Source organism: Hetaerina americana, unplaced genomic scaffold (genome assembly GCF_022747635.1).
Source record: "Hetaerina americana unplaced genomic scaffold, ioHetAmer1.1.p SCAF_7, whole genome shotgun sequence".
In the NCBI taxonomy this organism is placed as follows: Eukaryota; Metazoa; Arthropoda; class Insecta; order Odonata; family Calopterygidae; genus Hetaerina; species Hetaerina americana.
Genome location: NW_027287316.1, coordinates 1,482,466 through 1,497,657, shown reverse-complemented (window position 1 = coordinate 1,497,657; position 15,192 = coordinate 1,482,466). Strand labels below are relative to the sequence as shown.

Below are 15,192 nucleotides of genomic sequence, written 5' to 3'. Positions count from 1 at the left end.
GAGGGGAGAATGTTGGGCAAACGAGGAAAGGGAAGGAACAGGATAGGGATGTTGGACGGGATGAAGGGAGGAAGAAAGTACTCAGAGATGAAGAGGGACCTGATATAGAGTAGGATGCTGTATTTTTTGTTTTGCTAGGAGCCCCAAATTATTTATTTAGTAGCTGTGTCCATCCAAAAACCTACCTTAACCGGTAGATTACCTAATAATAATAAAAAAGTAAACAATTTTATTGCTCTGGAAGTAAGGTCCCTTGGAGAAGAATACATGGTTACATGAGGTTACCAATTGAGTGAAACAGGTTTACATAATGCATTGAATATGGTAATGAAACCAGTCACAAAATACAATTTAACATCAGTTGAAGGAAACATAGAGTACAATACATACATATAAATAATATACATATATATACACATATAACAATAGTTATAATTACCATAGCGTAAATATTTAGCCTGACAGAACAGTAATAAGGTCGTTTTGGTAGACAGATATTCAAACATGTTTCTGTTGAATTGGGATGTGTTCCTTGATACTTTTACTTTATTAGGCAAAGAGTTCCATAGTTTATAGGATGAAATACTGAATTAGTTTTCATATATAGCCGTGTGGTATTTGGGAAGATGGAATGTTTTTGTAATGCGGGTTGATCTCTTTGTCGTAAGTGAATTGAATATAATATTTTCATACAAATATGAAGGGGTTTTAGAATTCATAACTTTAAATAATAGTGAGTTCTCTTGATGCATTCTCCTCTGTTCGAGTTTTAGGCAATTCCACATTTAATAGTAAGGAGTTACACGTTCATTATAACTTACGTCAAGGATGAATCTTAGACAAGAATTTCATGCATGGGAATGATTACTTTAAATCGTTACAATTATGCGATGAATCAAAAAGAAATCGGTAAATTTTTATGCGATCTGGTCAAACAAAAAGAGCGAATCCTTCGATATTTGCTAATCGCACTTCATCACCGAAGATGGTGCAAACCAGGGGTCGACGCGGGTCCCCCTCCGCGAGGAACCGCCCCCCGACGGACCCAACCCGGTGGCCGCCCTCCGCCGGCCCGGCCAGTGGTCGGTCGCCACACCTCAAATCGCCTCCCTCTCGCGTGCATTGCTGGCGTCCTCCAGACAAGTTCCTCCAGCCGGGCCCAAGCGAGTGGCCCTTCGCCTTCAACACCTATCCTTCAAAACAAATACTCAGCCGGAACGCCCCGGAAAAAATGGATGAGCCCACAGACGAGGAAGTCCAGTACAGTGATATCATATGGTGAAAGACGACCGATCCAATCTCCTGCTTGCACGTTCGGACGCGAATCCCTGTCGTTGGTTTCGCACTGCCCCGAACATCCCGTTTGGCATTTCAAAAACCCCCTCCACGTCCCTGCCACTGTGAAGGCGCATGGCCGGGAAGCAAACAGCACTGCCCGAGTCAGGAAACGAATCATCACGGCTTACACCGAGCGGGCAACCGGCATGGTTTAAGCGACAGCATTAGGCATGCTTCCAAGCGGGCAGGGGTCGGCGGCCCAATCGATTGTGGTCCGGAGGCGGCGCCAGGGGAGGCGCCAGCGCGTGATACTGGCCCGTGCCCATGACAGCCCCCTCCGAATCGGTGGCGACGGCAGAAGGGGAGCTGTGTGGATCGGGCATTCATGTCCGCCACCAATCACGACCGGCTAATGCGTCATATTACAACGAGGATGCATTACTTAAGGGGTTGATTGTAATCGCCCTTTGTTGATCGTCAAATGAAAAATAATTATCCAGAATTTTCCCTCTTTAGCGCATTCAAAAGTACGTAAGAATTTCTATGACGGTGACGTAGAACTGACGAATGTTTGGAAACTTTATTTGCTGACTTTTACTGCGTTGTCATGTTATGCCTTGGAAAAAAATATGGATTCATGACATAAAAAATCCAGTTAATTAATCGTATCAACACGCAAGAGCCATATTCATATTATTATTACCACAAAATCCATTGCAGCCCTTTACTAACGTAAGCGATTCTAAAACGGATATTCACATTTATGCTTATCCAGCCATAAACTCGTTTATTGTACAAATTCATAGCTCCGAACATATATCTCCCACGCAACATTTTCAGTCAATTCATAGGGTTTCTTCATGATATCTATAACTTTTGAATCTAATAAATTTACAATTAATACTTTCCTGTTAGAGAAATACACCCCGGTTCTATTTTCACAAAAGGTCCATTAAATGGATAGAGTTGGTGCTGAGGAAAGTGAGCGTGTGAAAAGTCGCTGATTCAAATCCCCAATTGATAAGAATAAAGACGATCAAGAATTTGCGCAGCACATTCAAACAGGGGCAAATATAATGGAATTAAAGAAATGACTGACCCTATAAGAGTACGGCTGGGGTGGACTCTTCCCATTATATGGAATTGAATGCTTTGGAATTATTGAGGCTCACGTTTTCGCATACATAGAAAGGCTTTCTCTTATATTCACCCGCTCGAAAACGCAGACATATTTTTTAACACTACATGTACAAGCAATTGCGCATTGCTTTTACAAATAGCACTTTTTCTGAACTTCAAATCTGTTATTATTACCTATGGAAAGAGGTGTGAGCTCAACATTTCGAAGAAGGATCGATGCTAAGGTGTGGTTGATTGAAATACATGTCGTCGATATGAACATCCATATCAATGCCAGACGAGTGTATAACATGAAAAATAAATATCAAGAGTATTTACAAGAGAGCCCCACGAACGCCCAATCGACCATTTCCTGCATATTTCACGCTCTGCATCAGAAGCCCTCAAACAGAAAATTAAGATTTTCCAACGAATTCGATTTCAAGCATTTAGCGGGTGCACATACGCATCGGAAATACTTGTCACATCTGCGTACTACGTGCGGTGATTTGTCTGATTTCAACAGGCGAACGTAAGTAGCTGTGGCATATGTAGACTTCATGCCAAGGAAGAAGGTGGTAGAAACTGTAAGGGGCCGGGTGTCTGTGGTTGGAGGAAGGTTTGGGAGTTTTTGAATTCTTTTGCTCAGGAAGTTCCAGGGTCTCCTCGTTGGAGGAGAGAATGCAGTAGGTTAGAGAGAATCCATCGAGGGAGTTAGCATGATTGCAGGGTCGGGGTCCCCGTGTGGAAAGAGGGTATTAGATGGAGCGTTTTGGGTAATAAGGGCAGGAAACTATAATTTTTTTAGGCATTATTATTTGTCAGTGATTTTATATGTTTGGTAGTTTGGAATTGTTTGCCTATTATTCACATTTTAACATCTCGGAAGGTGATTTGGGTGGAGAAAATGATAGAGGTGAAGGAAGCGGAGGATGAAGCGTTGAGGTCAGAAATGAAGGTTTTCAGGAATTCATGTGGCCAGAGGACGAAAATATCATCTACGTAACTGAGCCACAATAGCTTCAGAGGTTGTTTTGAAAGGAGTTCTTTTTCTGCGAGACCAAGAAAAAGGTCGGAATAGGAAGGGGTGAATCTCTTTTCCATGGCTTAATCCTTGATCTGTTGGTAGAATTCATTATTAAAGAAGAAGGAAGTACGGGTGAGGATGAAAACAAAAGCCAACGAGAAATTCCGTGCTGGGTATGCGTGGCTTAGGGCGTCGGGAGAGGTTAAATTAGAGAGCGGAGATTCCTTCTGAGTGCGGAATGGATGTATTATTGGATGTGGTATCAATGGTGGCCATGGTAATCTCGGTATTTGGAGGGAGGACGGGAGGTTGGTTTTAGCCTTTCCAGGTAATGCTATGCATCTTTAAAGAATGACGGTAGTGAGTGGGCCATCGGTCGAAGGTAGCGGTCCACAAATGCAGATATTCTCTCCGTCAAGGGCCTCTTTCTCTCTCGGAAAAATCGGACGACCAGGATTGACAGGTTGATGGATCTTCGGCAGGGCAAAGAAACGAGGACTGCGTGGGAGGGGAGGGGAGAGGAGGGCTGAAGGAGATAGACCTTCAGTTAGTTGGTTGAATGACATGAATTGAGTTACTTCGTCCCGAAGAGCGTGATTAGGATCTTGAGGTATTTGAAAATAGGAAAAGGTAACAAAAAGCTGTTTCCTTAATTTCGGCAGTCCATCGTATCTCATCTACCACCGTTGAGTATTTGTCGGCCGAGGTATTCGGATTAGCCTTTGATTTTTTATAACTCATTAATTGGTATGGGAGAGGTTGGGTTTAGGATTCAGGGAAAGGTTGGACATTCTGGAAAGGAGAAGGTTCATAAGAACTCCACTCAACGATTTGAGGGGCATTGGGGTCTTGGCGTGAGACAGGCAAAGATCTCCGCAGAGCATCGTGAATGGTTTTGGAAACTTGCTGGGGTGGATGTTGAGATCTCCAGAATACCATCCACCGAGGATCCCTGCAGAAATGCTGTGCGTCCATGGGGGTGGATGAGAGGCCCTTGTCCTGGAGATAAATTTGCCGAGGGTCAAAAGGAGTGGAGGAAAGGATGAGCGCACGAAAGGTCGGATGAGTCCGTGGCCTGCCCGGAGTGGGGGTGAGAGGGGAGGCAATCCGGAAACGCTCGCGGAGGGGGTGGCGGAGGGAAAAGCGACGCCAGATCGGGTGTGAAGGGGTGGGGTAGGGGTGGAATGGGGGGGGGGTAAGGCAGGGGTGGTCAGGCGAAGCGTTGAATGGACTCCTCAAGAGCGAGGCATACAAAGGGAAGACAACTGAGATATTTTTCATCTATGATAAAGCGAGCATAGGGACACTATGAGACTTTGGTCAATGATGTGTAGCGGATGTTGGGCGGTGAAGTAAATTATCTTAATCAAGGAATGCCTGTAGTTTTGATAAACGGCAATCATTATTTACTAATTAATTATTATTGTATTTATTGTGGATGAAGTGACATGCGGAAGGTGAGTATAGACACTTCAGTATGCACAAGGAAGGATTAAAGAGGAAATGTGGGCCTAAAATGGTCCGTGCGGCACACAAGTGGACCTCTTGACGCCTTTGCTTTCCCGGGAATAAATAACAGGCATTAAACAGCGCACCCTTAGCAATTTCCCCTCCTCTCCCCCTCAAATGATTCCCCCTCAAAGCGTGAAGGAGCGAGTGGTGGGAGGGACGCAGGCGTTACCTCCTGGTGAGCAGCAGGTCCAGCAGGGCTTGCTCCTCCTCGCTCCTCACGCTGGCCAGGTGCCCCCCGAGCCGGGCGCACTCCGCCTCCGCCGCCCCCCAAGGCAACGGCTGCCCCTCCATCGCCCCCACGCACGTCCACCGCCGCCCCGCGCCCGCCTCCACCCTCCTCCGCTTCCTCCGGTCCAGCGGCCAGCCGCCGCCCCCGACCGGGCCCCGCCTCTCGAGGGACGCCCACCCGAAGCCGCAGCCCCCCACGATGGCCTCCACGCCCACGGCGGCGAACTCCAGCAGCAGGTGGGGCGGGGTCGAGGGCAGCTCGTTGACCTCCTCCGCGCCGCCCCAGTACACCCGCAGCACGAGGCGGTTGCCCTGCGAGGACTCCTCGGTGACGGCACCCGGGGCGACGCACTTGGTCCAGCGCGGGGCGTCCTCCCACGCGCCCACCAGCACGCCCCGGGCGCACGCCCCCTCGCCCCCCGCCACGCCCCACCGCCCCCCCGCCTCCACCGAGGCGCCGGTGACGGGAGTCGCGGCGGCCCCCGCGAGCCTCAGCCTGACCCTGACCCTGTAGCCGTAGGGCAGGTGGAGCGTGAGGGTGCACCTGACCCTCTCGAAGCGGGGCCGGAAGGGCGGGGGCAGGGATGGGAATGAGGGGGGAGGGGGCGGGATGGACAAGGAGCCGTTGCTCTCGGTGAGGGTGAGGTTGAAGCACGGCTCGACGGGGTGGTAGCGCATGGAGAAGGACACCCTCGGGGGCGGCGGCTCGGGGGAGAGGCCCGGCCGCCGCTCCCCCGCGCCGCTCGTCGCCACCACCACCAGCCGGAGGTACGCCCGGCCCCCCCTTAGGTGGACCTGCCGCTCCGAGGGCCTGTACTCCTCGAGCTTGCCGCAGAAGACGCGCCTCGAGGAAGGGCCGAACTGCAGGTGGCCTTGGGAGCAGGCCACGTTGAGCCGCGTCAGATCCACGAGCAGTCCCATCGGCTCCCGCAGCTCTGCGGGCGTGGATGCGGACGGAGGCGGCGAGGGGAGGAGCGAGGGGGGGAAGTGGACGGTGCAGTCGCCACCCCCGAAGGCCGCGGACGCGTGCTCGATGTCCTTCCACGACAACGCTCCCCACTGATGGGACAAGGCGAGCTGGCACGCTGCCGAGAGGCGAAGAAACCACATGCCAACATCAAAACCACGCCGCTCGCTCTGGTCTCTCCTCATTTACATTTCATTAGCACTCTAAGCAAGCGCCTGAAATTCTCAGATAGAAGGCGGAACAGTGCTGTCCAACATTAAACCTTCGGCCCTCATAAAGAGTCTTTCTGGTATCAGACATTAAATTTTCATTAAAAAATATCCGCACATCCAACATAAGCCACGAAAGGGAAAGCAGGAAAAAGGTTAATAATTCCGACCGTGAAATTGAAACAACAATTGGACAAACCATCATTAAAAATGAGTGAAATGAAAGCCCGAGCAAAATCAACTATTACCAATACATTTTTTAGCTCCGAATTGATATGTAATTATCATCATGTGGAATTCATTGGTTTTAACAAAATATTTCTATCGGAAAACATATTATAATTATATATTACTCACACATTTGCAAAAATCGTAAATTTCCAATTTTATTTGGTCAAACTGCAAATAATTTTAGAATTTCTATTGTTACTGCGTTCTTAATTATTTAAAATTAATCCGCAAATAGCATTTTTGGCCTTCACATCGGATGTATAAAGCGAACGGTAACTGCGGCCGAATGAATACTACCTTGATCAAAAATTTCCCGGAATTTATTCAGAAAATTAAAAATACAAGTTTATTCATCTAAATCTATATTGTCCCCTTCAAAGTAATCCCCATCGACTGCAACACACTTATGCCAGCGCTTGATCCAATCCTCGAAACATTTTTTATATTCGGTTTTCGGTATGTCCATCAGTGCTTCCTGCGATTTTTCCATTACTTCCTCTCGGCTGCTAAAACGCGTTCCCCGTAATGGTTTTTGAACTCGATTGAACAGAAAGAAGTCACAGGGAGCCAAATCAGGTGAATTCGGTGGCTGTTGGATGGTATTTGTTGCATTTTTCGTCAAAAAATTACGAATAATGATAGCACTGTGCGACGGTGCGTTATCATGGTGCAAAATCCACGAGTTTTCTGCCCACATTTCTGGTCTCTTTCGGCGAATTGCTTCACGCAAACGTCTCATAACGCCCAAATAATACTCTTTGTTTACTGTCTGGCCTTCTGGCAAAAATTCATGATGCACTACACCGTTGTAATCCATGAAAACCGTCAGCATTGCCTTCTTTTTTGACTGAAAACGACGTGGTTTTTTTGGTCTCGGCTCATTTGGTGAACGCCATTCACTTGCCTGATGTCTGGATTGCGTGTCGTACTCATAAACCCACGTCTCGTCTCCAGTAATGATCCTTTTGATGAATGTGGGATCGGATTCAGCCTCGCAAATCATGTCTTTTGCGACGTCAACACGGTCTCTTTTTTGCATGAAATTGAGGTCTTTTTGCTGCTACACGACGGAAACCCAAATCATTAACCACAATGTCTTGGGCGGATCCATAGGCAATGTTCAAGTCCTCCGCTATTTCTCTGATGGTTAATTTGCGGTTATTGACCAACATTTCTTTTACTTTATCAATTTTTTCACCGACTTTCGATGTCGATGGTCTGCCACTGCGTTCATCATCTTCGATTGACTCACGACCACTTCTGAACCGCTCGTGCCACTGGTAAACGACCGTTTTTTTAGAGAATCGTTGCCGAAACACTTTTCCAACATTTCCAACGTCCGTGCGCCACTAAATCCGTTTTTTACGCAAAATTTAATACAAGTTCGTTGTTGCAAATTTAAATCCATTTCTGAAAATGCAAAAAATCGCCAACACACACAGAGATAGATGTACTCTTGGCTACGTAACTTTTGCAAATGTCAAGTTATGACACTAAGATTTAAAGGGAATATCAACAACAGATGTACCAATTTAACAAAAAAACAGAACTCAAATCGGAACGATGGGAGCGCCACACGGTGGTTATTCCGGGAACTTTTTGATCAAGGTAGTATATATATATATATATATATATATATATATATATATATATATATTATGAATATTATTATTATTAGGTAATCTACCGGTTGAGGTAGGTTTTTGGATGGACATAATTACCAATTAAATAATTTGTTACCCCTAGCAAAACACAATATCCTACTCTACATCAGGTCCCATTTCATCTCTGAGTACTTTCTTCCTCCCTTCATCCCGTCCAACATCCCTATCCTGTTCCTTCCCTTTCCTCGTTTGCCTAACATTCTCCCCACTATTACATTCTTTAACATCCCGCTGCCGGTCAACACCCCCTTCATCCACTTTTCCTGCCTCCATAGGATTTCTCCCAACAAACCCCTCTCTTCGCCCACCATACCAAGCACTTCCTCATTTGTTTTCTTCTCTGTCCATTTCACCTTCTCCATTCTTCTCCACGCCAACATCTCAAAAGCCTCCAATCTACGTCTATCCTCCCGCTTCAATGACCACGTTTCCGCGCCGTACATAACTACGCTCCATATCAAAGTTTTTACGAGTCTTTTCTTAACATCCTTACTCAACGTCCCTGTCATTAACTACCTCCTTGTGAAAGCATTTTTGCCTATTGCAATTCTTCTCCTTACGCCCCAACTACTTTGACCGTGTTAGTCCAAAACACTGCCGAGATACGTAAACTGTTCTACCTGCTCTGGTTTTTGCCCTCCTATTTTAATATTTAGCTTAGCCTTTTTATTTCTAAAAAATCGCATAACCTTTATTTTATTAATATTGATTCTCATCCCATACCTGTCAAACTGAATTTCCAATTCACTAAGCAATGCTAGCAACCCCTTGGCTGACTGACATACTAAAGCTTGGTGATCAGCAAACCTAAAATATCTATCATTCCCCTTTCCATATCTCGCTTAACATTCTCCAATTTGCCTGTTCTCATCATCGTCCTAACGTTCCAAGTTCCTATTCGAAATATTTGGTCTTCTTCTTCTGCGTCTTCTGTTACGTTGCTGCTGGTTTGCCCCCGCAAGGGTTCGTGGGATGACGACCGCGGAAGCCTTGCCTTCCCCGCTGCCGGGCACGACAAACGGCCGATTGGGCCGAGCCTCGTAGTTGCCAGGACTCAAAATCTCTCTATTGTCCATCATCATTTAAATCTTTGGAATGATAATTGAGGTGGTTTCCGGCTGCCTTCCTCAATAGTGTTTTTAACGTGACACCATCACTTACTGGCCGCCCCACTGGGGTCAGACGCCATTGCAGCCGCCTCACAGAGGAACAGACGCTGCGTGGACTACCTTTCGTCTGGCTCCTAACCTTCGACCTATCTGGCATGGGTGACCCTACCAGGAGCAATTATTATTACTCCCGCCAGCACAGCTCTAGGGGTCATCGGAACGCGCAAGCCCTTCCATCACGTCAAGGTTATAGCTAGGGGAGGGGATATATATATATATATATATATATATATATATATATATATATATATACCCTATACCCTTTTAAACACCCAAGCATACTCCAGGAGAAGAAAATCCAACCAGGCGGGAATCCAACCCGCGACCTCTGATTTGGCCGGCGAGGACGTCACACCACCGCCAACATGACCGGTAAACTAAATATTAAAATAACGACTTACAAAAAATAGTTCTCAAATGAAGGTTCAATCCCAAAAATAGATTGGCAATCTGAGCCTGTTCTATACTGTTACTTTTAAAATTTAAAATATTTGAAAACATTATTTTGACTATATGGCTGCTGTGGTTTGAAGTATTCTGCATTGTCGGGTTTCAAACAACGACGCGGTGAAACCCGACAATGCAGAATATTATTTCGACTCTTCCAAGTAACTTGGTTAGATGCCGCGACAGTAACTTTTTACTGAGCGATCTACTAAATGTAGCACGATACAACGATTTCAATGCGCGAATGAATTTTACACTCTGAAATTGCAGCAGATTTCTTTTTATATGTTTTGAAGCAAATGAAAATAAGTCTCCATTCAATTCAAAATCACTCCATTTTAAATTTATCACGCTATTTATAGATCAGTCTGTTGGACGTAACGGAGCCCCACTCGGTTTGCCAGGGTTCCGAGGGGCGGTGCAGGATCGGTCGGAGGCGGGTGATTCCTTCTGTCCCCGCGGGGGGCGCAAGTGGGGCGTCGGCGGCGGAACTCACCCGAGAGCAGCCGGAAAGACAGCGTCACGACGCCGATGGAAAGGTCAGATGTCGCCGTTGCTGTCTCGGTCGTGATTGGCTGCAGCGGGCCCACTGGAAGGTAGCTCACTCTGCGAACGGCCACAGGAAAGGCAACATGAAAGCAAAACACACTCTAGAAATCTCAAACATTTGCAGCACTACCCATACCAGCATTACAGATCGCAGTGGGCAGTGGAGGCAATCCGATTCATAAAAGCCGCCATGCCCATTAGAATGTTCTTCGCTAAATATTACGCATTATTTCTCTAAGCATATTTATTAATACTAAATAAAATCACTGAATGTGGTTACTTTTAACAAGATTACCCATTGTGCAAAAGAAACACTTGGTTTTTCCACATAAAATATTTATTCACGACCTAGGTTTCGACGCTCAGCGTCATCTTCAGGTGAAGATGACGCTGACGCTCTACCTGAAGATGACGCTGAGCGTCGAAACCTAGGTCGTGAATAAATATTTTATGTGGAAAAACCAAGTGTTTCTTTTGCAATATGTATCGTTTCCACAAAGTGACGCCTGAAGTTATCTCCTTTAAGATTACCCATAATTATCAAATACACATAGGTGTATAATCCTGAAGGACCGGCTTATTTTTACGTAGAACCGTTTACTTATTATCAATTGACCTGCCCATGGTGGAAACCCTGCCATGGTACTAACCATTTTAAATTATGTACATCTATATTTAACATTGTACTTTATCGGTTAATTTTTTTAAGATTTAAAGTACAACTTTTGAAATTAGAGTCAAAGGGAAAGTTATAAATTTCAGCATTATATAGCGTTGTGCAAGTTTTTTCAGAAACATAATAACTACCTGTATGATCGAATCGGTGACTCTTAACTTTTTATCATTTATCGCATAATTACATAAAGCATATAATTAAAACTTTTGAATATGAGAATGGTTTTTAATATTCACAAAAAATATACGCTGCATTCAGAGTTCCCGACTACAGAGTTTTAAAATGGCTCGATAGTATTTTATTTCCCATGTCTAAAACATCACGACTTTTTTATACCGAACGCCAATTTGGTGATTCTGGGAGTTTGACAGGATGAAGCTTATGAACGTAAGTGTTAATTAAGTTAAGTACTTAAGGAATCTGTTTATTTCGATTTTTTATTAAAATATTCATGCTTGGTTTTACGCGAGTATCTAATGATTTGGCGCCGCAGTGAACCCTCGGTGGCATCGTTAATGTTTATTTTATACATTTGGATTTACAAAGTTTTAGTTTGAAATAATTTATCATGGAACAATTCCACAAGGTTACGCCTTAAACCATCAATTATATCTAAACCTTCCTCCCATTTTGCGAAGCACCGACAGCTGGACAATAACCACACAAGTGGCTCTGATCCTGAGATCGTACGTTTGGAGAAGAAGGGTTTTAGATTAGATGCCTTGGAACAATTGGGCAATTCCAGGTAACACTCATTGTAAGAGTATATTGGCTGTTGACTTGATGTATTCCTCCCACTCCCTTCCCTTTCCTCCCCCTCCCCATGCCCAACCACCTCTCTTCCCCCTCCCCATACACACACACACACCACTACATCCCCTTCTCTTTGTTTAGTACCTAAAGCAACGTGTCTTCTGTGCTGCACCTGAAGATGACTCTCCAAGTCGAAACCTACTCGTGCGGAAGAACAAAGTACTTTCTTTTCCAGTATCAATCCCTTCCACAAAATGACGCCGCCAACCATCCTATTCAGCGAGTATCTCTCCTACCCGAAGCAATTGCGCAACATTTGTTCGTAACATGATTCGAAAGTGTCTCTGTATTGCCTAAATTCTACGTTTTTTCTAAGATGATACAATGCGCAGTTTTAGTAATATCAAATATTTTCAAATATATCGATACAGGGCAAGTGGATCTTTGGAGGTTTTTCCGCTTGTAACTGCAAGGCTACATGATCCATACTACAGGAGGATGATCACCTATTCATGGAAATGGCAGATTTGAGACCTCCTTTTCGGTGAAGTGCCTCACGCCCATTGAGCATAATAATAATCAGCCCCTCTTGCCCAAATTGCTATCAATCCCCGACCACCAATCGAAATTTTACTTCTATAACTTCAATAAATTTAGCAACCGATTTGATAATTTAGCCCTGAACATTCTCAATTAATTCATAGCGCTTATACTGTAAAATACAAATTTATTGGCAATTATAATATTTATAAATAATTAAAAAGTGATAGCGATTGGAAATCATTGATTGAAAAGGTCCATTCCTCACGCCCTCTTTTCTGTTGGTGTACGCAAAATTCGTGAATGGATTAAATTGAATTTTCGTTACCCAATAATGAAAATACTTGGAAAAAGAAAGTACGTGTACGGAAATAAACCGAGTTTTCATTTCACATATTTGAAACTTAATAAGGATTTTGAACGCATTGATTACGATGATAATGCATCAGAATACTTCTTCAGCATTGTGGCAACATGGTGAATCGAGGTGAGTCTACTCTCTGATCAATGGCTATTCCTGGATCCAAATGAAAATGCAGGTGGCGCTTAAGGGAGCCAAGACTTTCATTACAATACAGTTAGAGGGATAATATATCCGTTTTTATTGAAACTGATCGATGCTGCCTCTGAGCTTGGCATCGAATGAAGAATTGCACAACTACAGTTTAGCTGTCTTCTGCGGAATGATTGCAATAAACGTGTTTCTTTTCCCCGGAATCCGTTCCCAGAAGAAGGCGACTGGAAATTTTGTGAGCATTCCATTTTACGTGAACACCATCCGCGGGTAACACCCGAAAATGAAATGTATTAAATCCCACGATGGACCATCGCGGCATGAGTGAAAGGGGAAAATATTTTAGAGGTTTCTCGTCCCTTCTCCAATATATTATTTTGACGCGACAGCTTAATTTGAATGACTCGGCTGATGCAATCCGACGCCATCGGAACCGCTACCCTGAGTACCAAAGGCAGAGTGGATTACTTTTTGCAGGCCTCAAATACTTTAAGCCAATGGGATATATGTGACCCTGCCAGTAAGAATTATTTATTCATAATTCGCGATCCCCTAATGTGCCAGTACTGTTGATATCGCGAAAGCCCCTCCACCGCCACTCCGGGTTGCAACTTGAAGAGAGGCCTAGTAAAGATGCGATTTATATGATCGATAGAGGGATTCATGACCATTATAATAAGTCCTTCGGCTGCAGACTGCGGATCCATGCCCTCCGAACTGAGCTGCAACGGGACATATTTGAATGTGCACACGTCATTCTACCCTGCATAAATAGCCTGGGAACAGGCTAGCAGAACGAAGAAAGGAACCGACCGGCCCATCGCCCTCGAATATCACCCCCCACCTAACTCACTGAAGAGCTCTTTAAGAGACAGTTGAGTGCATTCCACTTCTCCTTTCCCCGATTTCTTCCATCCTCATCTTGCGTTTACTGCCTCGCGCTCTCCATGCGCCTAGTCATAGCAGTTCCTAACGTTCGTGGCTGAGAAATACGTACAATTCAACAATATTTGCTTTTGAATTAAGAGAATTGAAAAATGATATTAATTTGTCTTTTTTATTATATACGGGTATAACTTCCAGCGTCCAACGTCGGATTGGATGAAGGGAGGAAGGAAATATACAGAGATTAGGATGGGCATTCTGTAGACTCGGACGCTTGGTCGTACTTCGTTAGGAGAGACATTTTTGCTTGGTAGTTGTGTCCACCCAAACGTTGTGTCTTACCTTAACCGGTAGATCACTTAATAATTGTACTATACATAGGAAAAAACCGTAAACATATTAATCAATCCGAAGTTCAGTTTGGTAGGTGATGTTAGAGTTCACCCAGTACTAAGCCCTACACAGCGTGTAAAAGTCAACCAACAGGGCTGTGCTTTTCCCTGTGCCGGCTATGGTTTCCCAGGAAGACCTGGTACCCGAAAGATGACATAGCTATGGTGGAGGTGAGGGTGCCCGGAGATGCTTGCCCGGGAATCGAACCCGGGGAGAGGCACCGGCCCTGATGTCTGAATTTCACACGCCTTACAGGGCTTAGCGTTGGTTGAAGCCCATCATACTACCAAACCGACCGTATGGGTGATTATTTCATTTAGAGACAATAAATATTACCACGTTTATGTACATAAGCCAATTATTTTTGGAATATTTTATGTCTTATATTGTGAAATGAATTATATTGATAATTAAAGTCTTCTGAGATTTATTTCTTTTGATAAATTTATTAAATTAAAAACAAGAGAAAAAACCTCAAGGTTTCCTACAGCAATCTTATTTATGAAATAATGTGCGTTTTATTATCTCCAGCTAAGATATCATTTTTGGATGCAAATGATTATTGAAAAATTAGGGCAATGGAATTAGGACAAATATTGATGCACATTAATCTGAGGAAGAAAATCCGACTGTAAGGTGTTCCCAGAGCAATTACGTGGACTTCTCATGTCTAAAACTTTCCTTTTTGAGAAGCCATGGAATATGCTCTGAAGCCATTTATTCCTTAATTGAAAAACTTCACCACTTTCGACGCAGACAGAGATTTATTCACGTACTTATCTAGAGGCCGTTTCCGTACCTTTCCGCGCGGAGAGAGAGAGGCAATGGCGAAGGAAAATCGGTTAACGAATGGCGAAGTCGAGACAAAGGGAACATTAAACAAATAATACGTTTAAGGGTTCTCTGCAGAACGCACTATAAGTAAACGATCCCCTACTCTCTTTGTCCTCAGCTCTTTTCCAATGTCGCGTTTAATTTAAAGGAAAAATTGTTTATTGAGTAATAATTGGTCGAACAGGGCGTTATGGAAT

The 15,192-nt window shown here is 44.4% G+C and overlaps 1 protein-coding gene across 1 annotated transcript in view; it reads right to left on the bottom strand.

Annotated features, from left to right (window-relative positions):
- The window catches only part of LOC139696479 (uncharacterized), a 434,479-nt gene that overhangs the window by 165,815 nt on the left and 253,472 nt on the right, over positions 1 to 15,192 (bottom strand). The window contains exons 3-4 of the mRNA XM_071595264.1: positions 10,348 to 10,457; positions 5,106 to 6,249 (exon numbers count right to left, since the gene is read on the bottom strand). Of these exons, the coding sequence (XP_071451365.1) occupies positions 5,106 to 6,249; positions 10,348 to 10,457 (1,254 nt within the window). The remainder of the gene's footprint in view (positions 1 to 5,105; positions 6,250 to 10,347; positions 10,458 to 15,192) is intronic.